This window comes from Aquarana catesbeiana, linkage group LG01 (genome assembly GCF_042186555.1).
Source record: "Aquarana catesbeiana isolate 2022-GZ linkage group LG01, ASM4218655v1, whole genome shotgun sequence".
Taxonomy (NCBI): domain Eukaryota; kingdom Metazoa; phylum Chordata; class Amphibia; order Anura; family Ranidae; genus Aquarana; species Aquarana catesbeiana.
Window position 1 is genome coordinate 653072581 of NC_133324.1, and position 26016 is coordinate 653098596.

At 42.2% G+C, this 26016-nt stretch overlaps 1 protein-coding gene across 3 annotated transcripts in view; it reads right to left on the bottom strand.

Moving 5' to 3' along the window:
- Positions 1-3827: 3827 nt before the first annotated feature.
- Positions 3828-26016, bottom strand: part of TRMT10A (tRNA methyltransferase 10A) — a 29073-nt gene continuing 6884 nt past the window's right edge. For 2 of the 3 annotated variants that reach the window (XM_073601446.1, XM_073601454.1), the window contains exons 3-8: positions 19453-19615; positions 19305-19376; positions 16289-16363; positions 12166-12315; positions 8692-8797; positions 3828-4527 (exon numbers count right to left, since the gene is read on the bottom strand). In XM_073601446.1, coding sequence (XP_073457547.1) covers positions 4298-4527; positions 8692-8797; positions 12166-12315; positions 16289-16363; positions 19305-19376; positions 19453-19615 — 796 coding nt within the window. In that variant the 3' untranslated portion in view covers positions 3828-4297. The remainder of the gene's footprint in view (positions 4528-8691; positions 8798-12165; positions 12316-16288; positions 16364-19304; positions 19377-19452; positions 19616-26016) is intronic. The other variant, XM_073601463.1, reaches the window with a different exon arrangement.

Consider the following 26016-nt stretch of genomic DNA (forward strand, 5'->3'; position numbering starts at 1 on the left):
CACCGGCGCCCCCTAGTGGTCTTAAAGAAGCCAACATAAAATCACGGCGATTCGCCCAGGAGAGCCAACCTGCCGCAGTACAACTGGGCTGGTCCTTAATTGGGTAAAATAATAAACATGTTATACTCACCTGCTCTGTGCAATGGTACTGCAGAGAGCGGCCCTGATTCTCCTCTTCTGGGGTCCCCCGCCAGCGTTATTGGCTCCTCCTCTTTTCCAAGTGCCCCTTATAGCAAGCAGCTTGGACAGCAAGCTGAAAAATGTTTTTTACCTCAATGCAGGGAATGTTTTAAAGTGGTTGTAAAGGCTTAAGGTTTTTTACATTCATGCATGCTGGAGGGCTATATCAAACTGTTGATCAGCGCACCTGCTTTTTTTTTATTTTGCGTGTATTTCATGCATTCTATGCATGAAGGTAAAACCCCCCCAAATACTTACCTGAGCCCGATCTTCCACCAGCACTGTGCACAAGAGCCTCGGCTTCTGCCGCTGTCAATCACAGCCAGTGAGCCAATGAGAAGAGAGGGGGTGGGGCCAAGTTGCAGCTGTGTGTGTGTGTGTGTGTGTGTGTGTGTGTGTGTGTGTGTGTGTGTGTGTGTGTGTGTGTGAATAGGCTCAGAAGCAAATCTGCCTGGGTTTCCCTATACCAAGCTGCTGTGGGGAAACACAGCAGGAGGGAGAGGCCAGGAGCACCGGGGGGGGACCCGAGAAGGAGGATCGGGGCTGCTCTGTCCAAAACCACTGCACAGAGCAGGCAAGTATAACATGTTTATTATTTTAATGTAAAAAAAAAAAAATATGAAGCTTTAATATCACTTTAAGGTTAAAAATATTTTGGCTTTAGAACCATTTTAAACCATTCAATTAGCACGACAGCCAGACAACCTGCATTTTCAGAATGAGGCCAGCTGTCTCAGTCTTCTTATTTCCCCCAGGACAAGTTTCCTGTAAAATTTTCGTTGTTTACAGTTCCTAAAAAGTAGGAGAAACAACCTCTAAATCATGGGCTATTATTGTGAAGTAGATGTAAATGTTGTATTGCAAATTATTAAAAAGGACATAGATTAACAGTGATGGGCTCTCATCTTGTACAGGTAGCTGGCTGCCTCTTCAGCTAAACCCCATAGTTGCTGTTATTCATCAACTACAGATCAAAATGGCTATATTGGGCAGGGGAGTTGTCATCATCCCACATGGCTAAAATCAGTTCCCAAATTCTTATAGAAGTGGGAAATATGGATAGAGCTGCCATTTTGGGTGGCACGTCAAAATCGAAGTCCAAAGAGAAAGATCATAACTTTTCAATGGTTACTACATATTCCCAACAATACCATGATACCAAAAAGATAATGTCCAAACACTGGGCAGTTTTGAAAAATGATAGGGTGTTGGGTCCGGTCCTTCCCGACTGCCCACAAGTTTTTAGAGGTATTCCGCCCTCGAAGCTTCATGTTGCACCCAACAGGGTCTCCTTTTTTCAAACATTAAAGGGTTTCTTTCCGTGCCGAAAGTATGCCATATGCCATTTAAACATAGTCTGGGATAAAAGAAATTGTCACTTTAAATCCAATGCAACATCTAGAGTGTATGATATCAAAACTTTCATTACCTGTACATCCCAAAATGTTGCCTACATGTTAATCTGTCTGTATGGCCTGCAATATGTAGGCCACACTATAAGAGCAATGAATGTTCGGATTAAAAAACATGTGGCCAACATAAAAAATAAGTTTCCTAAGCATAGCGTTTCCAGGCACTATCTTGAATTTCATAATAGAAATCTAGTGGGTACCACTTTTGTTGCTATCGATAGGTTCATGCCTAATTGGCGAAGGAGTTTTGTGAAGAGGAAGATCTTGCGTATGGAGATCTGCTGGATTTTTGACTTAAACTGTTACGTCCCCTTTGGATTGAAGGTCGCTTGGAACGTAATTGTTTCATCAACAATGGTTAAATAATGCTGTTTTCTCATTAATTTTAGATATTTTTTTAATTATACCTGTATTACTACCCTGTTCCTGTTAAATACACTGGTTGTTTTGCAATTATGAAAAGTGTCCCCGGGGCGGGGGGGGGGGGGGGGGTTCTTCACTTGTTGAATGCTCTCCTGAAGATTTTTATTCGTCTTTAACAATATATATATATATATATTATATATATATATACATATATATATACACACACATATACATATATATATATATATACACACACACACACACATACATACACACACACACACACACACACACACACACACATACATATATATATACATATATATATATATATATATATATACACACACATACATACACTTTTTTTTTAACGTTTTGATTAATTGATTAACTTCTGATGAGCATTAAATTTTGTACAAGAATATTTAATATTTCTGTATTTGCTAAACCAAACAAATTGTTATAGGATCGTTATTATTGCACAGTAGCACAGATACCTTGCTTTGTATATATGCTTTGTTACTATTACAACTGCAAACTTACCAAGACATGGCTGTCCACCTAAACTGACAGGCTGGGCAAGGAGAGCATTAAGCAGAGAAGCAGCCAAGAGGCCCATGGTAACTCTGGAGAAGCTGCAGAGATCTACAGCTCAGGTGGGAGAATCTGTCCACAGGACAACTATTCATCCATCTCATATATATATATATATATATATATATATATATATATATATATATATATATATATATATATATATATATATATATATATATATATATATATATTTTTTGTCAAAGACGAATAAGAATCTTCAGGAGAGCATTTAGTGTGTTTTTAGCATTTCCCAGGCTCAATAGAAATAAATAAAATGTTTCCCTTTAAAAAAAACGCTACTAGACGAAAACTCGGCCAAACGCGGGTAGCCCACGTTTGGTGTTTGAAATGCGTCTAAACACAGCTTCTGAACGCATTTTTTGTGAGTTCCAAAAAAGCCTCTAAACGCAACTGCTTAGAAAGGACTATAAACTAACCCATGTACATGTACTGATAAGATAACAGAGAAGATTTCAGGAGTAGTTGTAAAAAAATGCCCAACTGCTCCTAAACGTTCGTTTACCAACAGCAGTGTACATGAGGCCTTAGTCGTGCACTCCACAAATCTGGCCTTTATGGAAGAGTGGCAAGAAGAAAGCCACTGTTGAAAGAAAGCCATAAGAAGTCCCATTTGCAGTTTGCGAGAAGCCATGTGGGGGACACAGAAAACATGTGGAAGAAGGTGCTCTGGTCAGATGAGACCAAAATTGAACATTTTGGCTTAGAAACAAAAGGCTATGTGTGGCAGAAAACTAACACTGCACATCAACCCGAACCATGGTGGTGGCAGCATCATGTTGTGGGGATGCTTTTCTTCAGCGGGGACAGGGAAGCTGGTCAGATTTGGTGGGACGATAGATGAAGCCCGATACAGGGCAATCATAGAAGAAAAACCTGCAAAAGACTTGAGACTGGGGCGGAGGTTCACCATCCAGCAGGACAACGACCCTAAACATACAGCCAGAGCTACAATGGAATGGTTTAGATCAAAGCATATTCATGTGTTAGAATGAGCCAGTTAAAGTCCAGACCTATATCCAAGTGAGAATCTGTAGCAAGACTTAAAAACTGCTGTTCAGACGCTCTCCATCCAATCTGATAGAACTTGAGCTACTTTGCAAAGAAGAATGGGCAAAAATGTCACTCTCTACATGTACAAAGCTGGTAGAGACATCCCCAAAAAGATTTGCAGCGGTAATTGCAAAGAAAGGCGGTTCTACAAAGTAGTGACTCAGGTGGGGCTGAATACAAATGCACGCCACGCTTTTCAGATATTTGTAAAAAATTTGAAAAACCATTTATCATTTTCCTTACACTTCACAATTGTGTGCCACTTTGTGTTGGCCTATCACATAAAATTCCAATAAATAACATTTACGTTTTTGGTTGTAACACGACAAAATGTTGAAAATTTCAAAGGGTATGAATACTTTTTCAAGGCATGGTTTATATTACAACATTTCACAACTAATGTAGTCTAAGAAGCCAGGTACAAAATGTCTGCCACCTTTTTGTTTTATTAAATGCCCATAAAGGAGTCTTTAAAAATAAAAGAATGTTTTGAAATATATTTTCAGTATGAATTCTTTCAATAAGAACTTAAAATCAGTGATACAAACAAGAGTCTGTTATTTTACTTAAAATATAGAAATTAACCAATAATGCTCGATGGGAAACTGAAAACAAATTCTTCTTAAATTGAAGAAAAATATATATACACATAAGACAGCATCCATAGGATGTCACTCGTCATTGTTCTGCTCTTCTCTACCAAGCTCTATCTGTTCCACATCATCTTCATAATCAGAATCACTGTCTGATAAGTGATCCCCTTCATCTTGAGTAATGGAAACCTCTTTTGGGGCCTCACCAGTTTCATCAATAGGCACTGCCCCTTTACGCTGAGGTAAAACACTGAAGAATGCTTCCTTCCAATCTTTCTTCTCCAGATATGCAAGTATGATCTCAAATACTAAAATAAGAATACATTGGTAAGCAAGAACAAAAAGGTACATTTATAGTCAATTACTAGCAGAATTGTACGCACAGTTATCAGTGATGGTGGGACTCCAATTACATTTATCAGAATAAAATACATCTCTTTAGACCAGGGGTCTCCAAACTTTCTAAACAAAAAGGACCAGTATACTGTCCCTTCAGACTTTAGGGGGGCCGGACTGTGGCCATTGGGAGTAGAAAATGTCCCAGGAATTGTGCCCCTTCATTGGCGTCGGTAAATAAAATAGTGCCCCAGAGAAAAGGGTGGCTTCCTGCCCCTGGGCCGCAGTTTGGAGATCACTGCTTCAGACATACTGATATAGCACACATATTGTACTGTGCACAATGTCCAATTGGCCAGAGAAAGTTCTGTTTAATGGCCAGTAAGTAAATATTTGTTCAGATTAAAAAGTGGCCTCCATTAGAAGACAAAACTTCAACAATTTACTTAGTTACAGTGTCAGGTAGCATGTCAGACCATGACAAGTCAGCAAGTTTTACTTTTTATCAATTTTATGATGCAGCGCTGGGTTCTTAACCACTTGCCACCCAGGCCAATTCTGACATTTCTCTCCTACATGCAAAAATCACCTTTTTTTGCTAGAAAATTACATAGAACCCCCAAACATTATATGTTTTTTTTTAGCAAAGACCCTAGAGAATACAATGGCGGTTGTTGCAACTTTTTATCTCGCACGGTATTTGCGCAGCAATTTTTCTAACGCGTTTTTTGGGAAAAAACTGTTTTGTGCTTTAAAAAAAAACAAAAACTAAAGTTAGCCCAATGTTTTTGCATATTGTGAAAGATGAAGTTACGCTGAGTAAATAGATAACTAACATGTCACGCTGCAAAATTGCACATCCTCATGGAATGGCGCCAAAGTTCGGTACTTAAAAATCCCCATAGGCGATGCTTGAAATTTTTTTACTGGTTACATGTTTTGAGTTAGAGGAAGTCTAGGGACAAAATTATTGCTCTCACTCCAACATTCACGTCGATACCTCACATGTATGGTTTGAACACTGTTTTCATATGTGAACGGGACTTACGCATGCGTTCGCTTCTGCGTGCAAGCACACGGGGACAGGGGCGCTTTAAAAATTTTTTTTTTTTATTGTTAATTTTACTTTTTTTTTTTTTTAGTTTGCAACTTTTTTGAAAAAAAAAAAAAATTTGATCACTTTTATTTCTATTACAAGCAATGTAAACATCCCTTGTAATAGGATGACAAGACAGGTCCTCTTTACAGTAAGCTATGGGGTCAATAAGACCCCACATCTCACCACTAGGCTGGGAAGCCTGAAACCATAAAAAAAAAAAATAAACCGATCACGGCTTCCCAGCCGAGGCGGCGCCGTTTTTTTGAATGCAGAGGCTGGGCGTGATGTCATAACATCGCGCCTGGCCACCGACGATCATAGAGATATCTCTATGATCGACATCCAGGGCTGGCAGATCCTGTCTCCGACTCACCGATCGTAGCGGTGAGTCGGTAGAAGCACCGGAGGGCGGCCAGGGGGGGGGGGGATGTCCCCCTCTCGCCTCCCATAAGAATGATCACGTGGCGGAACAGCCGCTATGATCATTCTTATGGTCTAGGGAATCGCCGGCTGAAAAGGACAATATCTGAATGATGTCTGTAGCTACAGGCATCATTCAGATATCCCCGCTCAAAGTCCATCACGTCATATGACAGTGGGCGGGCGGCAACGGGTTAAATGTGTCACCTTGTGATTGCAATCATCCCCATCCCCTGACTTGTATGCACTACAGTTCTGCATTAAGTGTCTGTGCTGTCATAGAAACTAAAGCGAGCCATACACTAAAGCTGGCTACACACTATACAATTTTATTGTACAACTTTCCTTTAGATTTACCAAAACCATATAATATGAGGTCAAACCTAAACACTTTCAAATTGTATGCAATCAGGAAGGGCCTTGCACTACATAATTGTAGGTAAATCTAAAAGAAATTGAACAACAAAAATTGTATAATGTGTATCCAGGTTAAGATTTGACTCCTTCAGCTGCGTAGGCTGAATAACGGAAATCTATGTTTTCCCCCATCCAAGCTATAAAGCAGGGATCCTCAAACTACAGCCCTCCAGCTGTTGCAGAACTACACATCACATGAGGCATTGGAAAACTCTGACATTCACAGACATGACTAGGCATGATGGAAATTGTAGTTCCTGAACAACTGGAGGGCCATAGTTTGAAGACCCCTGCTATAAAGCATGAGTAGAGGAAGCTCCTCTGCCAACTATTGTCCTCTGACAGCTAGCACTTGAGACTGTCAGAATACCGGAACAGTTGCTGCTTCCGACTGAATACAGCCTCTGTTCAGCCAACAAATTTTCCACCTGCCTCCTTCAGATTTCGGATAGAAAGATGTCGGGTGGGAGGGTGCCGACAGGGCCACCCACGATTTGGATTTTGGCCCGGTCATCAGGACCCGTCTGAAACGTTCTCAATGTATGGCCAGCTTTACACATTAACTGCTTCCCGATGGACAAACTTTTCAAAACTTCCATGTGAAAGCTTAGGAGTTTAAAGCATGCATTACCAGATGTAACAGGCAATCATCACAAAGGGGAAATGGCCAAAGGTGAGCTAGGACAGTGGTCATCAACCCTGTCCTCAGGGCCCACCAACAGGCCAGGTTTGCGAGATAACTGGAATACATCACAGGTGATATCATTTGCTGCTCAGTGATTGCAGTATTCTAGTCTGCATCTCCCCAAGGTAATACATAAAACCTGGCCTGTTAGTGGGTCCTGAGGACAGGGTTGATGACCACAGCGCTAGGAGGCATTCCATTTCAATTGTTTAATAAGTTAAAATTTGCTTTTACACAACAGCACCGATATCTGCACATGTAATGTTCTTGGGGAGGGAACAGAAATAGTGGACTGTACAAACAGGTATGTTTCATAGGTAGAGCAATGTCTTTGGGGAATACAAAATGCAGACAGCTTCTTGGGTCTCCCAATGTTGTGTTTTTTCTTTAACTCTATCAGCTTTAAACACCGCGTTATGAAAATCCAGGTTTACTGGGTTGCTGGTCACTAACTACAACACTGTTTGCTTAAAACTAATATTTTAGGTCAGCTTAACCTTTTTAAATATCTCACCACAGTAACTCTGTTAGTAAGCATCCAGCAAACTTTTTTTGGCTAATCAATATTATGTGATGCAAGCAGATGCAAGGAATTACTTGAGACCACTAAGGAGATGTTTATGATGGAGTTTTTCATTTTTTGCCTGGGAAAGCATTTGCTGACCAGATAAATGACCCTAAACATTTCCTTTGGTGGCCATAGATGGATCAGCCGGTTTAGCAGGGACAACCAGCCTATTGGATTTTTTTTACATGCAGCTACAGCCGCTAGCAGTAGTCATTGTGTTCTGCTGGCTGAAAATGCTCCCTGCTGGCAGAACCGAATATGGCGCTATGCGAGCAATTCACCCATCAACACTGTGTTGATGGGGGAATCAAGCAATTTTTTTTTCCTTCCGTCTGTGGTGGAAGGAAAGAAAATTGCATAAGTTAAGAGCTGCTTTAGACATTTAAATAGTGCTGTGAGATGGATATGAAAACTCCTTCCTGTGCTGACAACAGCCTAAACAAACAGGAAAAAAAGAGAAAAACCTTACAGAGGTTCTATCCTACCCTTACTCTAGGAAGGCACAGTGGATTTATTTCTGTCTGTGTTGATATTGGAGAGCTTCCCTCATTTCCCGTCGAGTAAAACATTGTAAGCAGGTCAGAAAGTAAGGAAAACTAACAGAACCCCGTTTAGCAATAAAAACAAGCCATGTTTCTAACTATTTCCTAATCTACTTTAAACGAAGAAAAACATTTTTTGGCTAGGCACGAACTTGAATGTTTTTCTGATCCTGTATCACACCTCATCAGGTTTTTATTTTCATTCATTATCCTTGATGGGGAGATTTACCCTTATTTCATGTGCCAGGGACAAGAAGGATAGGAAATGATGGAATATCTCGGATGAGAACGACAAAAACATTTTGGCTGGAGTTGGGTTTTAATATTATGAATTGTTTGTTGACTGCACTTTCAAAAATAGATTCTTCTAGATGCGTACCGAGGATTGTTAAACAGATAACTTACCATGATTCACAGCTAAGACTTTGCGACTATTCATCTTCACAAAACTCCCAAGAGGAAGTTGAGCATGACGGATACCGAGATCCAGAGCTTGCTTGTACGTAATGCCCTACAATGAAATTTCATAACTTAAAAACATGACAGTATGACTGAGAACAGTGTAAATGTCTCAAGCATCGCTAAAGCATGTTAAAAGTCCGGTGAAAGCAGCCCCCGTCTTCAACTTCTGACACTTGGATGCCCCCCAGTTGCAGCAGGTATTCCACACTTCTCTGCATATCTGCTCCTCCTGGTAGCACATATTTTACTACTGGACATACAAGCTGGAGGGAGAAACTACAGTGTGCAGGTATTTCACTCAGCCAACTTGTGGAACAACTACAGCAGCCAAGAGGCTGCAAAATGCCAGAGTTTGAGTACATGGAACACTGGCAAGGTAAGTTTAGATGCTCTTCCCTTATACAGAGTGTGCTTAGTTTTCAAGTGACCCTGTGGTGGCGGACAGAAGCTTAAGTGGGATTTAAGCATGCTGCATGAAATTAAAACTTGCTGAATCGGATGCTTTTCCTACTGCCATTTACAAGACAGGATACAAAAATACCTGTGTGCTTTCACTTCACCATATACCGACTGCTCACGTGGCAAAGCTTCAGCCAGCATATCCACTGGCAATAACAATGTCATCATTAATTGCATAAGAATCTAGTTACAGGCATACATTTGTTCAAGCTTCCCAAAATAACAGTCTTCTGTAATTTCACTAAATTTGAGTTAAAAGTTTAGTCACCACGTTGCAAAAGAACTGGTAATATACACCGATCACTCAGAACATTATGATCACCCACCATAACCTTTCTGGCACCAAGGCACCAGTAGCAGATCCTTTAAGCCCTGGAAGTTGCAAACCGGGCCCTCGATTGATCAGACCTGTTTTTCCAGCACATCCCACAGATGCTCGATTGGATTGAGATATGAAGAATTTGGAGGCCTCAACACCTCAAACTCACTGTGTTCCTCAAACCATTCTTCAATTCATCAGACCAGGCTACCTTCTTCCATTGCTTTATTGTTCAGTTCAGATGCTCACCTGCCCATTGTAGGTGCTTTTGGCTGTGGGCACGGGTCAACACAGGCAGTCTGAACAGTTTGCATCTCCACAGCCTCTTACACAACAAACTGTGATGTGTTCTGACACCACTTCATTGGAACCAGCTATAATTGAGCTACAGCAGCTCTTGTATTAGATCTGACTACATGGGCCAGACTTCGGTCCCCACATGCATCAATCAGCCTTGGCCACCCATGATCCGGTTGCCAGTTTACCCGTTTTCATATTTTTTTGGACCACTTTTGGTAGGTCCTAATCACTGCAGATCAGAAACATCCCACAAGAGCTGCAGTTTTGGAGTTGCTCTAACCTAGTTTGTCTAGATATTACAATTTGGCCCTTGTCAAAGTCACTGAAATCCTTATGCTTGCACATTTTTTCTGCTTTCAACACATCAACTTCTGAGACAACAATGGACTTGCTTCATAATAGAACCCACCCACTTTCAGCTATTGTAACAAGATATTCAATGTTATTCACTTTACTGGTCAGTGGTCATAATGCTATAGCTGATCAGTGAACTACACTGCATTTTGATATACATTAAATAGGTACATAGGACTAAGAGGTAGAGAGGTGAACATATTGTTTTGAGGATGGTAAACACTGAAACAATACATTAGCAAATTCCCCCCTGAAATAAATGTAGCTAAAATCATTACCTGGTTATAGTTAAAGTAACCCTGAGGAGCAAACAAGGTGTTAAGATTTTAAATTGACCCCTTTGTCCCCAAGGGGTTCCACAGCAATACAGGGATCAAATCAATACAAATACTTGCCGGTAGCACAAGGTCACTTCACACATAAGGTCCTATTCACACTATTCCACACATCGTAGTGCTATGTGCATAGGGCAGGCAATTCAATTCAATGGGCTGCCCTAACCGGAGCAAAGAAGCTTGTGTACTGCTATGAGCGTTTTGTTGCATAAAAATGTGCATCTGCTTGCCATGTTTACAGTACCATTAACAATGAATGGATCCACAAGAGCAACACGTTCACGTGCTACAACAGTGTGAATGCAGACTAAAACTATACCCAAAACAAGATACACACAGCACTATACCTCAGGATCCATTTTTATTGTTGAACTATATCCTGCTTTTTATGTGTACTAGGGCCTGCTTTAATCATTTTCTGAAGTTAGTTCCTCAGTTTACATCTTTAAACGAATCAAAGCTGGTCTCGGCTAGTAGTTTGAATTGTAAAAAGGGCTGAAGAGAAGATACATTCTCTTAAAAGGATAAGTTCACCTTTACAAAAAAAAATAATAAATGCACATTTTTTTTTTTTTCCCAGGTAACAAAATGTGCATTTATGATTTTTTTTTTGTTAAGAGCCTGTAAAGCAATGTACCCACAATCAGCAGATCATGGCTGTATAGCCATGGTGCTGCAGACTGTCTGTAGCTGTCTGTCCATACCTCAGATATAGGCAGGCAGTTACACTCTGAAAGGAAGAACTACAAGCCGACAGCTGCAAAGTCAGTCAGTACTTAACCAAAGTTAGAAACCATGTTTGGTTTTGACTCCTGTCGAGGGTTAGAGGTGTACCCTCATTTTCTGTGCTTATGACAATAGTCTAAACAATCAGGAAATAAGAAAAAATCTGACAGGTCTAGGAAGGCATAGTGGATTTATTTCGGTATATGTTGGTTTTTGGGAGAGTTTCCCTAATTTTCTGTCTGGTAAAACGTTGTCAGCAGTTTCAGGAAGAGGAAAACCTAACAGAGCCCCAGCAGTAAAAACAAGCCATGGTTCTAACTATACTCTAATGCCCCGTACACACGATCAGAAATTCCGCCAGCAAAACTCCGATGAGAGCTTTTTGTCGGAAAATGCGACTGTGTGTATGCTCCATCAGTCTTTTGCTGGCGGAATTCCAGCCAGCAAAAGAGAGAGAGCATGTTCTCTATTTTTTGGTCGGGAAAAGTTCCTATCCGAAAATGCGAATGTCTGTACAAATTCCGACGCGCAAAATTCCTACGCAAGCTAGGAAACAATTCGTTGCATGCTCGGAAGCATTGAACTTCATTTTCTCGGCTCGTCGTAGTGTTGTACGTCACCGCGTTCTTGACGGTCGAAAGTTCAGAGAACTTTTGTGTGACCGTGTGTATGCAAGGCAAGCTTAAGCGGAATTCCGTCGGAAAAACCATCCAAGTTCTTTCCGACGGAAAATCCGCTCGTGTGTACGTGACATTAGAAAAACATTTTGTTGTATTTGATATCAGTATAGGACAGTAACAGTGTTGTATGCATAGAACATTTTCAAGTGTAATTCAGAACCCTTGGATGTTTAACCCCTAGAAATTGCACCATCCAAGAGTTGGTGGTCCCGGACCACCAACATTCTGCAGATCTTTTTTTTACCTTGTGGTGATTGTGATCTACAAGGCCACCGATAATGTAAGCTTTGGTTTCATCTAGTTCATGGAGTACTTCAGGGGAATCCGATGTGAGGTAAACAAGGTCTTCAGACTTCATGAGATCTTTGTAATGCTGAGAATTTATGTGTATATCCTTTAGGGAAAATAATTATACATTATATTCATTGGAGAACTAAAGTGAGAGTGAAAATCACCAGAGGACATGCAGGTCATGTGCCATTAGCAATTGTTCTTGTGATTAATGGCACAGCAAGCCAAGTGATTATGGCAAAGTTTATCATCGTAAAGTGTAACTCCAGCAAAAGATGTGTTTTTCTACTGTTTGGAGACAAAGGGAAAGGGACAGAACATGTCAGATTCTGGTCAAGAAGTTAAAGGAAAGCACTTCAAACAGGGACAGAGACTGCAATAAAGCACTTGTATTAGTATAGTGGAGGATGGTTAGTACTGTCGTAGTTTCGTTCCTGTCCATTTCACTGGAGCTGGACTTTTGTGGACAGGAGAAGGCATTATCTGGGACAGGCTATATTACATATTTTAATCTTTATAAACTGATTTAATTCCAAATGGTGTATCTACAAAACAATGGAAGCAGCAAACATCTGCTTGCTTTATATTGCATAATTCTGCATTTCATTTGCAGCTCTTTAACCGCTTCAGCCCCAGAAGATTTGGCTGCTCAATGACCAGGCCATTTTTTGTGATTTGGCACTGTGTCGCTTTAACTGACAATTGCGTGCTCGTGCGGCGTTGTAACCAAACAAAATTGACGTCCTTTTTTCCCACAAATAGAGCGTTCTTTTGGTGGCATTTGATCGCCTCTGCGGTTTTTATTTTTTGCACTAAAAACAAAAGAGCGACAAGTTTGAAAAAAAAAAAAAAAAAAAAAAAAAAAAAAAAAAAACACAATATCTTTTACATTTTGCTATAAAAAATATCCCACATTTTTTTATCAAAAAAAATATTTTTTTTCCATAGTTTAGGTCGATATGTATTTATCTACATATTTTTGGTAAAAAAAAAAAAAAAAGTAATAAGTGTATATTGATTGGTTTGCGCAAAAGTTATAGCGTCTACAAATTAGGGGATAGATTTATGGCATTATTTTTTTTTTTTTAAACTAATGGCGGCAATCTGCAATTTTTATCGGGACTGCGACATTATGGCGGACACACCGGACACTTCTGACACATTTTTGAAGCCATTGACAATTATACAGTGATGGAAAACAAGAAGCCGCGCTAAAAATTGTAAATTATGAGAGAATGTGATAAGTGCTCTCAAATTAGTGTGACAAACCACACTCAATAAGTTTAAAGATAAACAGATCCAATCAGTGCCGCTTACCAGAATTTGGTGGTCCCTAGATTATAGGGACCACCAAATTCTGGTAAGCGGCAGTGTTTATATATGGTGGAGGAATCTGCTCACTTGTTCTCTTTCTGGGAAATTCTGCAGTGAGTTACCACTCAAGAACCATCCATTCCTAATGGACTAATTACTATCATGATATGGTCTTTTCACTATCATATATGGGCTTTTTTTCACTTAGTCATGTGTTTTGGTATATAATATATCACTTGATTCTTATTATTTTATATTTTTTTCATTATTAGTTTCATCTGGTATTTATTTCACCTGTTCATTACTATTGTAATGTCTATCTTTATATTATAGTATATTTGTTGCATCACGCAGGTTTTTTTAATATCACTATTCAGCGTGGATAGATAGATATATATATATATATATATATATATATATATATATATATATATATATATATATATATTAGTATTCTTTGCACTGATTGGATCTGTTTATCTTTAAACTTATTGAGTGTGGTATGTTGTCACACTAATTTGAGAGCACTTATCACATTCTCTCATAATTTACTATTTTTAGCGCCACTTCTTATTTTCCATGTTGTTTTAGTGTCGTATAACACTTTTAGTCGCAGCTCAGCATACTGTTCACTAATAGTGCAATTTTTTCTTTTTCCTATTATACAGCGATCAGTGCTATAAAAATGCACGGATTACTGTGTAAATGTCACTGGCAGGGAAGGGGTTAACACTAGGGGGCGATCAAGTGGTTAACTGTGTTCCCTATGTCTGTTACTAACTATGAGGGGAGGGGACTGTCTAGGAGGAGAGAGAGATCGAAGTTCATACATAGTATGAACACACAATCTGTCTCTATTCCCCTGAAAGAACCGGGATCTGTGTTTACACACACAGATCCCAGTTCTCGCTGTGTCACGAGCGATCGCGGGAGATCCGTGGCCATCGCGCCCGCCGGGCACTCGCATCAGCCCCTAGTGGCCAAAGGGCGAATCAACGTAAGGGAACTTCGTTTCGCCTATCCTTGCCATTCTGCCACAGTAAAACTGCAGCGGCTGGTCGGCAAACAGTTAAACCTATTGTAGATAAATGTCTTATAGTAGGTGTCTAAAGAAGCCTGCATGCACCTTTACTTTCAGTAAAGAAAAAAAAAAAGTGTGCTGGATTATCCTGCAAACCCACAAGCCCAAGGTATGCTCTACACTCAGACTACCCAGCTAGGTATTTTGATATCTTTCCCTGCGCTTAAGGACTAAAGAGACCATTTCTGCTTTGTATACAGCCTTTCTTTTGATGTCCATCTTTTGAAAGACCACCAACTCCTAGATTTTGAACATTGAAGACTGTGTCTGTGGTACAATCAGACTTTGTCTTACACCATACTTTATCCTGTCATGGCTGGGCTGAAAAGCTCAGATCTTTATGTAGAGAATGCTTTATAATGGGTGCCCAAGGTATAATCAACATCAAAAGTCTGTACTAGTACAATACAAGCACTAATGATGCCTGCACTCACCATTTTGCGTTTTGTTAAATACTACAATGGCCAAAAGCACTCAGCAGTCTAACGAGTACATTTTAACACTTCAACACTTCTCAAGTAACAAGACAAACGATGACCACAAGCTTGGTCCGAACTTTGGTTCAGACCGTAACTTAAAGGAAGCTGCCACTCCTGCCCAACTGTGGCTAGGGCATTCCTTGTCCAGCAGCTGCAAGTACACAGAATGACAGGCATGCCCATTAAATTATTGACCTAATATGGTCATATCAGCCATAATCAGTCAGCAATGTCATGACTATCCCCACCCCTTTGTGTACACGAGGCTGCGGGGTGAGGAATGTCCTGAAAGCAATTGGTCAGCAGTGACAGCTCCCTTCTGCGTTCTGTGCAAACCCATGTTAAGACCAAACCCATGCTCATCCCTAGTCAAGAGCTAGCTGGCACCTACATTTCACAGGGAAATAGGCAAATAGGAAGGTGAAAACTGACACTATTATACAGAAAATTCCACCCGTGGTACAAATAAAATTTTATCTGAAGGCAACCTTAGGTGTCAGCATTGAAGGCACTGAAGGCAACCTTAGGTGTCAGTACTGCAGCCTGTTTAGTAGTATTAAGACATTTATTCCAAGGTACTTGCAAGCTCTAGCAACAACATAATATAATTAGCTAAAATAACATAACGTAGTACATCAGAGGACACATTCATATAAAAAAAATAAATAGAAATTTTTTTTTTTAAATAATCGAATATATATCCCTGAAAAGTTAATTTAAAAATACCAAACATTATGCTGGATGTTCTGCTCAAACATGTCAAAATTGATAAAATATTTAATTAAAAAAAAAAAATTATAAAATGTTTTTTCTATATAAAGCCTTTAGCCCTGGTTCACGTGTATGCGGTGCAGGAAACATAGCAATTTCTGAGTGTTTCCCGCACATTGAAATTGCACTCCATTCATGTGCTCTGCTACCGGTGTCAATGTTAATTAATGACACCCCAAAACAGGTTGCAAAAAGCAATGCATTTGCAATAATCTGATTTCGGTGCGGAAAGAAAAAAAAAAAGAAAAAGCCTGGACGTTTTTCATGTGGTGCGAATTAAGCCTACACAAAATGAATGGGCTCAAATTACACAGCAAAGATTTAAATAGGAATGTAGTGCGATTCCTATTCAAAACACATGCAGTGTCCCGCACCACACAAGTGTGAACCCAGGCTAATAAAATGCACAGCACTCTTTCATGTGAGATTACCTTCCAGTTGATCCAACCTTTGTCATATTCATCCATGTTGCTTTTCAGTTGCCCACCATGGCTGGTTAGATAAAACTAGAAATATAATATGAATTGATATAAATATAAGATGAATATGCATAAACATTACATTTCAAAGGGGTCCTGCGAAGAGCAAAAGTAGTTTTTGTAATAATTCCCCTTAATGTGCTCTTATTATATTCACAATTATGTATGACCAAAGATTGAAATTTCATTTTTACCAATATGTCAATAACATATACCACAGCTCCAACTCCCAAGTAAAGTAGGGTGATGTATTATAATTACAAGAAGAAAGTATCTAAGTCGTGTGGAAAATTGAAAGAAATTCTGTACTAGGAAAAATATAAAGGCTGCCGATATTGATCTTTCCCAAAATACTAGTTTATGGGCTATAATGATAAACCTTTGAATTCAGTACTCACTCACTGGCCTGCAACAAGCATTTAGCAAATTAAGTCATGATCTAAGTGCTTGTCCAAGGAGGACACAGGAGGTAATACAACCTCTAGCAGCATGATAGCCAAACAACCTGCATTTTCATGGTCATCGTGGCACTCTTGCCTTGCACCACTAGGATCCTTTGGTTTGCATGATCTCCTTGTGTGGGTTTCTTTTGGGTACTCTGGTCTCCTCCAACACCCCAGAGACAAGCTGGTACATTTATGGGCTTCTAAATTGGCACTAGTACGTGTGTATAAATTGGCTAGGCACATGTTTGTATGCAGGTCCCAAGCCAAGAAACTGGGGAGGAAAAATAATAAATATTGCAGAGAAAACCATACTGAAAAAGGCTCTCAAGCATATCAGGCATGGGTGTCCAGAAAGATGGCCCATGTAATCAGAGAGACGGATACAACTGTACAGACATACAGTATATACATGCATAATGGCAGCTTCCATTATAGGTATCTTTTAGGCTAAATAATATCAAAGACGTCCTTGGAGCTATGGTATTGAACTCTTAGGCCTGATTCTGATCAACAGTACATAAAAATAAATCTGCAATGTACTAAGATATAGAAAACAGGGCCCTGCACATGAATAACTTCATGCTTCTATGTGCAATATATTTATATGCACTACATATAGAAGTACTAGTCTTTCTGCTTTAGATTGATTTGTAAGGAATACAAAAATAGATGTACAAATCAGCAAAAACCTAAAAAGGTACAGAAAAAAAAAAAAAGCATAAAAACTGAGCTTAGATTACTTCACAGTCTTTTCCAAAGTGCTTCTACATGTAGTTGAAAAATATGTATGCTCAAAAAAAGCCTTAGTGAGGCTATATACAGCCCAATCACACTCCACAATTCAATGGCCCAGACTATCTAGGGTCAACATGTCCATGGCTAGTGTAGCCATGCAACAACCATTTTGTTTATTTGAAGTGGTTAATAAGTTAAAGGAGAAGTTCACCTTTATAAAGATAAAAATAAATGCAGTCTTTTGCAGGTAAAAAAAAAAAAAAAATGTGCATTATTTTTTTTCTAAGGAGCCTGCAGAGCATTGCACCCGCAATCAGAAGATCGCAAGCGCAATTTTAGGCTCCTGCAGACTCTCAGGATAGCGGTCTTTTTGTACCTCGTTTGGGCAGGCAGTTACCTGAGAGCAGGAATATCAATGGACTACCACAGTGCTCGCCAGCTCCCTTGCAGTTATTGAGAAATACAGGCCGTCAGCCGCAGTAGTCTATCCATTCACAGTGAACTGTGAATGATTGAAGTGGCCGTGTTGGCGAAGCCCTGAACAGCCACACTGTTTTTAAATTATGACAGGGGGTGCTGGGGGAGAATACCCTGCCGGTTGTCATGGGGGTTGAGGGAGGGGCTGCAGATGCTGGAACATGTTACATTTGCGTTTTTTTTGCTCATGTTATAATGTAATATTTTCCCTACAGTTCAGCTTCAATTACCTTGAAGATTGCATAAAACACTTAAAACATTATATATTTTCTGAAAGCAGACATATTTTTTATGTTACATAAATACTACTGCAAAGGACTAGGAAATGCAAAATGTCAGTAAAAAAATACACTTAAGTTAATTTAAAAAGAGAAGTATAGGTTTGGGGGTTATTGCAGTTGTATACTTACCTAGGTGGATGCAGCATGGGACCGATGCTGCATCTGTCCCCTGGCACCTCTACACTGAGAACCAAGCGATTGAACATCGCCGATGGTTCGGTTCGCTCGGCTCCCCGAGCAGAAAGCTGTTGCCTATTAGCTGCTCTGCTCCTCCACGCTCAGTGGATCGCTGAGCTGTGGAGGGGCGGGGAGCGGCCGCCTCAGGCTCTCAGCAGCTCGCTGAGTGGCTGAGACGGCTATCAGTCCAGGGACCTGGCAGATTCAGATTCCCAGAGTCGGGATTACGCGGTGCCTGGACTGATATGGATGACATCAGGCTGGACTTCTCCTTTAAGGGCACACAAATGCAATAAAACACCCACTTTTTTGGTAAAATATAAAAGATGAGGTTGCACCGAGTAAACAGATATGTAACGTGTATTGGAATCACTGTAGGTGACCCCGACCCATGTATTTACGTTCATTTGTGCATGTATGTAGGGATGGGGGCAGCAGTTACTGGGGGGGGGGGGGGTATGTGTGGACATTATTGGGTGGCCGCCAGACTACTTTTGTCTGACAGCCAGCTTGTCAGATATACACACTCCCAGTGGCTGCAGCCATGACAGACAGACCTGGGAGTACATGGATTAAATGACCCTAGACAAGGAAACATCTGATCCTTACCAGAATCACAATTACTGGAAGACATTTTTAACTGGAAGGCAAAATGATAAAACCATATAAATTTGCTTTAACCAAATAACCATTTATTTTAGTCTGAAAAAGTAAAGAATTTCTAGCTAGCTGCTGTAGCCAACATCCCTATAGGATTTGTATTTTAAAGAAAACAGATAGTTATCTGATGTAGAATAGAAATCCTGAAAGCCAAGAGCCACATGAAATTTTAAACAAAATACAATAGTTTACCTGGACAGGGTGTGTTGCTCTGCGATTTTCTGAATAACACCTTCTAATTTGCTTGTTTAATTTCTTCACATCCTAAAAAAGAAATCATTAGTAAAATGGCAATCACTTAATAATTAGGAAAAAAAAAAAAGCGGAGAGAATAGCTTACCTGTAATAACATTAAATGATCAAAGCTGCAGTCTATAATAATATGTAATGTGCTGGGATGGATCTCCCTTCGCACTCTTTTACAGGCAATGCCCTCCACATTTTGTCCTAGCTGAGCCTGCCGTTCAAGTTTCTTTTTCTGCCTTTTCTCTTTCCTCTTCTGCCTGGGAACATAAAATGATATTTAAGATTAACAAATGCTAGACTTCAGCAATCATTAACGACTAACTAGACTAACACAACCATTTTTTTCCCCCACCAAAGTGGCAAACTGTAGCAAAGGAAATTGTAAGCCGAAATATTATTCCTTAGAATTGGTTACGATAAAGCTACACACCTGTCAAAAAGTGCAATCTTCCATCTGTCGCTTTAAAGCAGCGGCCCCTAACTTTTTTGCCATGTCGCCTGCCACCAGATGCGGATTGTCACTTGCCACATCACCTGCCACCAGATGCAGATTGCCACCTGCCAGATGAGGAATGCCACCTACCACCAGATGCAGATTGTCACTTGCTACGCTGCATGCTACTAGAAGCAGTTTTGTCACTTGCCATGCTGCCTGCCACCAGATGCAGATTGTCACTTGCCACACTGCCTGCCACCAGATGCAGATTGTCACTTGCCACACTGCCTGCCACCAGATGGAGATTTCACTTGCCACGCTGCCTGCCACTAGATGCAGATTTCACTTGCCACACTGCCTGCCACTAGATGCAGATTGTTACTTGCCACACTGCCTGCCACTAGATGCAGATTGTTACTTGCCACACTGCCTGCCACTAGATGCAAATTGTTACTTGCCACACTGCCTGCCACTAGATGCAGATTGTTACTTGCCACACTGCCTGCCACTAGATGCAGATTGTTACTTGCCACACTGCCTGCCACTAGATGCAGACTGTTACTTGCCACACTGCCTGCCACTAGATGCAGACTGTTACTTGCCACACTGCCTGCCACTAGATGCGGATTGTCACATACCAACAGATGAGGAATCTCACTTACCACGTCGCCTGCTAGTGTCACCAGATGTAGATTGGCACTGTATTGGTGGCAGCATTGGTTCATTAAGCAAGGCAGGCCTCTATGCAGTGTTATTTTCTGAGCAAGGGCAAAAGAGCAGTGATGCGGGGCAAGCGATGAAAGATGATGTCATCTCTCTGCTCCCTGCTGCAGCTGCAACATTGAAGAAGCTCGCACTCTGAGGGCATAAGAGTGGTGATGCGGGGCGGGCGGAGAGAGATGAGGTCATCTCTGCTCGCCAGCCCGCTTCTCTCATCCGCCTGCCTCTGATCCACATACTTCTCTCATCCACCCGCCCGCCTCTCTGATCCACACACTTCTCTCATCCGCCCGCCCGCCTGCCTTGCGCTCTCATGCCGCCCGCGGCCGGGCTGCAGAGGCGCCACGGGCCACTACCATGGTTGGGGACCCTTGCTTTAAAGGATAAGTTCACCTTTCATAATAGGATTTTTTAAAACAGCTTACCTGTAAAATCCTTTTCTTTCGAAGGACATCACGGGACACAGAGCCACAGTAATTACTGATGGGTTATATAGGTATCACTGGTGATTGGACACTGGCACACCCTATCAGGAAGTTCAACCCCCTATATAATCCCTCCCTCTTGCAGGGATACCTCAGTTTTGTAGCCAAGCAATATAGTGTATTAGAAGAGGGGCGGGACCTCTGTGTCCCGTGATGTCCTTCAAAAGAAAAGGATTTTACAGGTAAGCCGTTTCAAAAAAATCCTATTTTCTTTCTCGAACATCACGGGACACAGAGCCACAGTAATTACTGATGGGATGTCCCAGAGCAATGCTACCTGAGGGGGGGGAACCACGACCAAGTAGGGTGCAATCAGACCTGAGGACCCTGTACCGCTGCCTGCAGCACACTACGCCCAAAGGCGATATCTCATGCCTTCTCACATCCACCTGATAGAATCTGGTGAATGTATGCACTGAAGACCAGGTTGCGGCCTTGCAGATTTGAGTCATAGAGGCCTGGTGATGCACTGCCCAAGAAGCACCAATAGCCCTTGTGGAATGTGCCCTGATCTGAAACGGAGGAATCTTCTGTTTCAAACCGTAAGCTTGAATGATCAACTGTCGAATCCATTTAGAAATGGTAGCTTTTAATGCTGCCTGTCCTCTATTGGGACCCTCTGGCAGCACAAACAAAACATCCGTCTTGCGGATCTGAGCAGTTGCCCCTAGATAGGCCTTAACTGCTCTTACTACATCCAACGAATGTAGAGATCTCTCTTCCGGAGAACAGGGATCTGGAAAAAAGGAAGGTAGAACAATGTCTTGGTTTAAATGAAAATCAGAAACCACCTTCGGTAAAAAACTAGGATGAGGGCGTAGTACCACTCTATCCTTGTGTATAATCAAATAAGGCTCCTTACAGGAAAGAGCTGCTAATTCTGATACTCTTCTAGCAGAAGAGATGGCCACCAGAAAAATTAATTTCCTTGTCAACAAGACCAAAGGAATCTGACTTATTGGTTCAAAAGGCTGTTTCTGTAACACAGCCAGGACCAAATTCAAGTCCCAGGGGTTTAGGGGCGCTTTAACCGGAGGATTAAGACGCATCACCCCCTGCATAAAGTTTCGGACCAAAGAATGCAAAGCAAGTGGCCGCTGAAATAATACTGATAAAGCAGAGACCTGGCCCTTGATAGTACTCAAAGCCAGCTTCATCTCTAATCCTAATTGTAGAAAATCAAGAATTCTACCTATGACATATTTCCTGGGATGTCAACCTCTGGATTCACACCAGGTTATATAAGCTTTCCAGACTCTATGATAAATCATCCTGGAAGCTGGCTTCCTTGCATTAATCAAGGTAGATATGACAGGACCTGAGAGCCCACGACTCTTCAGAACGTAGGTCTCAATAGCCAAACCGTCAAATTTAGCGTTTGTAAGGCAGGATGGAACACTGGACCTTGAGATAACAGGTCTGGGCGTTCCGGTAGTGTCCACGGGGAACCTACTGTCATCCTTACTATTTCTGCATACCAAGTCCTTCTGGGCCAAGCGGGGGCCACCAGAAGTACCGACTTCCTTTCCTGCCTGATCCTGCGAAGGAGTCGTGGTAATAGCAAAATAGGCGGGAATGCGTAAATCAGTGAGAACCGATGCCACGGAATCACCAACGCATCCGTCCCGCATGCAAGAGGATCTTTTGTCCTTGCCACAAATCTGTCTATCTTTTTGTTGAATCGGGATGCAAAGAGATCTACATCTGGAACCCCCCATCTTTGTCATATGGCCCAAAAGACGTCGGGATGCAGAGACCATTCCCCTGGAAGTAACTGCTGGCGACATAGATAGTCCGCCTGCCAGTTCTCTATTCCGGGGATGAAAACTGCCGATATGCATGGCACATACTTCTCTGCCCAGACTAAGATCTGGTTCACCTCTTTTTGAGCAGCTCGGCTCCGGGTGCCTCCCTGATGATTGACATAAGCCACTGCTGTGGCATTGTCGGACTGGATCCTGACCGGACAACCCTGTAGCCTGATAGTCCAGGCTTTTAGAGCTAGATGTATTGCCCGGATCTCCAGAATGTTGATGGGTAAGGTCCTCTCTGTCTTGGACCATACCCCTTGGACCGCAGCCTGTTCCAGAACTGCTCCCCAACCTGACAGACTGGCATCTGTTGTTACCACCGTCCAGGTAACCGGTAGAAAGGATTTCCCCTTCTGCAGGTTTTCGGGTATGAGCCACCAATTGAGGCTCTGACGCACCGCATGCGACAGGTGCATCGGAAAGTCTAATGCCTGAACCTTCTTGTTCCAGGTCGACAGAATACTGTGTTGCAGCATTCTTGAGTGAAACTGAGCATAGGGAACTGCTTTGAATGAAGACACCATCTTCCCTAGTAGCCTCATACAAAGGCGGACTGAGGGACCCTTCTTGGTCCTTACTGTCAGAATCAGCTCTCTCAAAGCAGTGATCTTTGCCTGGGGTAGAAATATTTTCTCCTGGCTTGTATCTATAATCAGACCTAAATACTCCAGTCTTCTTACTGGTTTTAGGAAAGACTTTTCTAAGTTGAGGATCCAACCCAGGTGTTCTAGATACCTGACCGTGGTCTTCAAGTTTCCATTCAAAGAGGCTACCGACCGGTCTATCAAGAGCAGGTCGTCTAGGTATGCTATGACAGCTATACCCTGAGCCCTTAATCTGGCCAGAGGAGGAGCCAAGATCTTTGTGAACACTCGAGGTGCAGTGGCTATCCCGAAAGGCAGAGCCACAAACTGGAAATGGCGCCCTCCTACCTAGAAGCGCAGAAACTTCTGATGGGCAGGAAAAATGGGCATATGCAGATATGCATCTCTGATGTCTATTGATGCCAGAAATTCTCCTCCCTGCAGGGTGGGAACTACTGTTCGAATTGATTCCATGCGGAAGGATTGAATCCTTAGGAATCGGTTCAGATCCCTTAAGTCCAGAATGGGCCTGACATCCCCATTTGGCTTTTGGACCGTAAAAAGGTTGGAATAGAAGCCCAATCCCTGGTCCTTTGCGGGAACTATCATAATGACCTCCTGCGACAAAAGTCGCTCTAACGCTAGAAGGAGCGACTGCTTCTTCTCTGGGTCTCTGGGAACATTTGATCTGAGGAACCGAGGAGAGGGGAATTCCTGAAACTCCAGCTTGTACCCTAAGGTTACCGTGGAGATTACCCATCTGTCCTGGAAGTCCTCCTGCCAGAGCTCTGAGAACTGTCGCAGTCTTCCCCCCACTCGAGTGAGCGGGGGCGCCCCCTCATGCAGAGGTCTTAGTGTTTTGCCTAGTAGGCTTCTTTCCCCAGGACTTCTTTTGTCCCTGGGGTTGACTCTTGTCTCTGGACCCCGATGGAGGCGGCCGTCGAGACTGCCTGGAGGCTGAAGCCCCCGGCGCTGGGGAAAGAGTCCGTTTGAAAGAGGAACGCTTACTCTTCTTCTTGACAGGTAAGAGAGTGCTTTTCCCACAAGAGATTCTCTTGATATAGTTATCCAAGTCCTCTCCAAACAACTTTGCACCACAAAATGGAAACCCAGCCAGTAGCTTCTTACATGGTGCTTCGGCTGACCAATCTTTCAACCATAGGATTCTACGTATATGCACCAACCCTAGTGAAAGACGGGAGGTTTGCACAATAGAATCTCTAATGGCGTCAACCACAAAGCATAAGGCCGCTGGAAGGTTAGCAAACCCCTGGGCCTGCTGTTCAGGTAATACTTTGATGACCTGCTTAACTTGGTCTCTTAAGTATTGACAGACTCCAATCGCTGCTACTGCAGGTTGGGCCACTGATCCTGCTATAGGAGAAAACATCCTTCAATAGGGATTCCATCCTTTTATCTACAGGATCCCTGAGCATCTGAGCATTGTCTACAGGACAAGTCAGGCTATTATTTACGGAGGAAATGGCGGCATCAATAGCCGGTATTCCCCACATTTTAATAAACTTTTCTTCCATCGGATAAAGTGTTGAAAACTTTCTCGGTGGAAAAAAATGTTTGTCTGGGTGATCCCACTCAGAATAAATGAGCTTTTCAAGTAAAGTATGAACAGGAAAAGCATGTGCTGCTTGGAAAGGTTTCAGTGACCCCAAAGCAGAAGAGGATTCTTTAGCAATTTCAGGTATGGGCAACTTAAATGTGGAGCGGACCAATCCAGTGAGGATCTGCACTAAGACTTTCTCCTCTTGGGAAGTCGCAGAGGGTCCCTCTCCACCTGATTCCTCCGAAGAGGAATCATCCGTCCCATCCTGAACCTCTGAAAGGGATTCATCTCCTTTATCCCAGAGCTCCTCTGTCTGAGGGTCTTGGGGAACAGAGGAAAGCCTAGTGCGTTTTCTTCCACTGAGTGAAGACGTAATCACGGCCATTAATCTTTCCTCTAGACCATTAATGGTTGAGGAAAAAACCTCTTGTGTAATATATACAGGGGCTGAAGTGCCAGAAGCAGGTGTAGCCCCTGACCCCAACGGCTCTCCCTGGCTAGCCGTCCCTGGCCCATCTTTAGGGGGGGGGATGCTGCCGACAGGGGGCCCTCAGAACCTGAACGAGATCCCCTAGTGTCTCTGGTTCCTGGGGTGCTTGAACCTCTTCTACCCATAGTGCAAAGCAACAAGGTGTGAGGTATACAAATGAACACTGCCCGCTGAGCGATGTAGTCTGACTAAAAGCCTTGCTACCCAATGCTCAGTCTGGTGTTACTTCAGTAAATGCTGCCTAGGAGAATGCCTGTGTCCCAGCTTACATGCGACCGTCAGCTCTGTGTCTCTCAGAAGGCTGAGTGCACCTGTACAGAGTGCCTTTAATAGCCTGCAGCTGGCCTGAGTGGGAGTCTAAGCACCTGTGCTGACGTCCCGCCCCCTCCTCTACCGCCCCCCCCCCTCGAGTTTTGAAAAAAAACGAGCGCTTCCCGCGCTGCCGACTCTCCTGTCATGCTTCTGGAGAAAGGCTGGGGATGGGGGGGGGAGAGGCTGGTAACAAGATCTGCCTAAATGGCTATCTTCAGAGATGGTGGCCATTAGGCCGCAGAGCCCGGGTGGTATAACC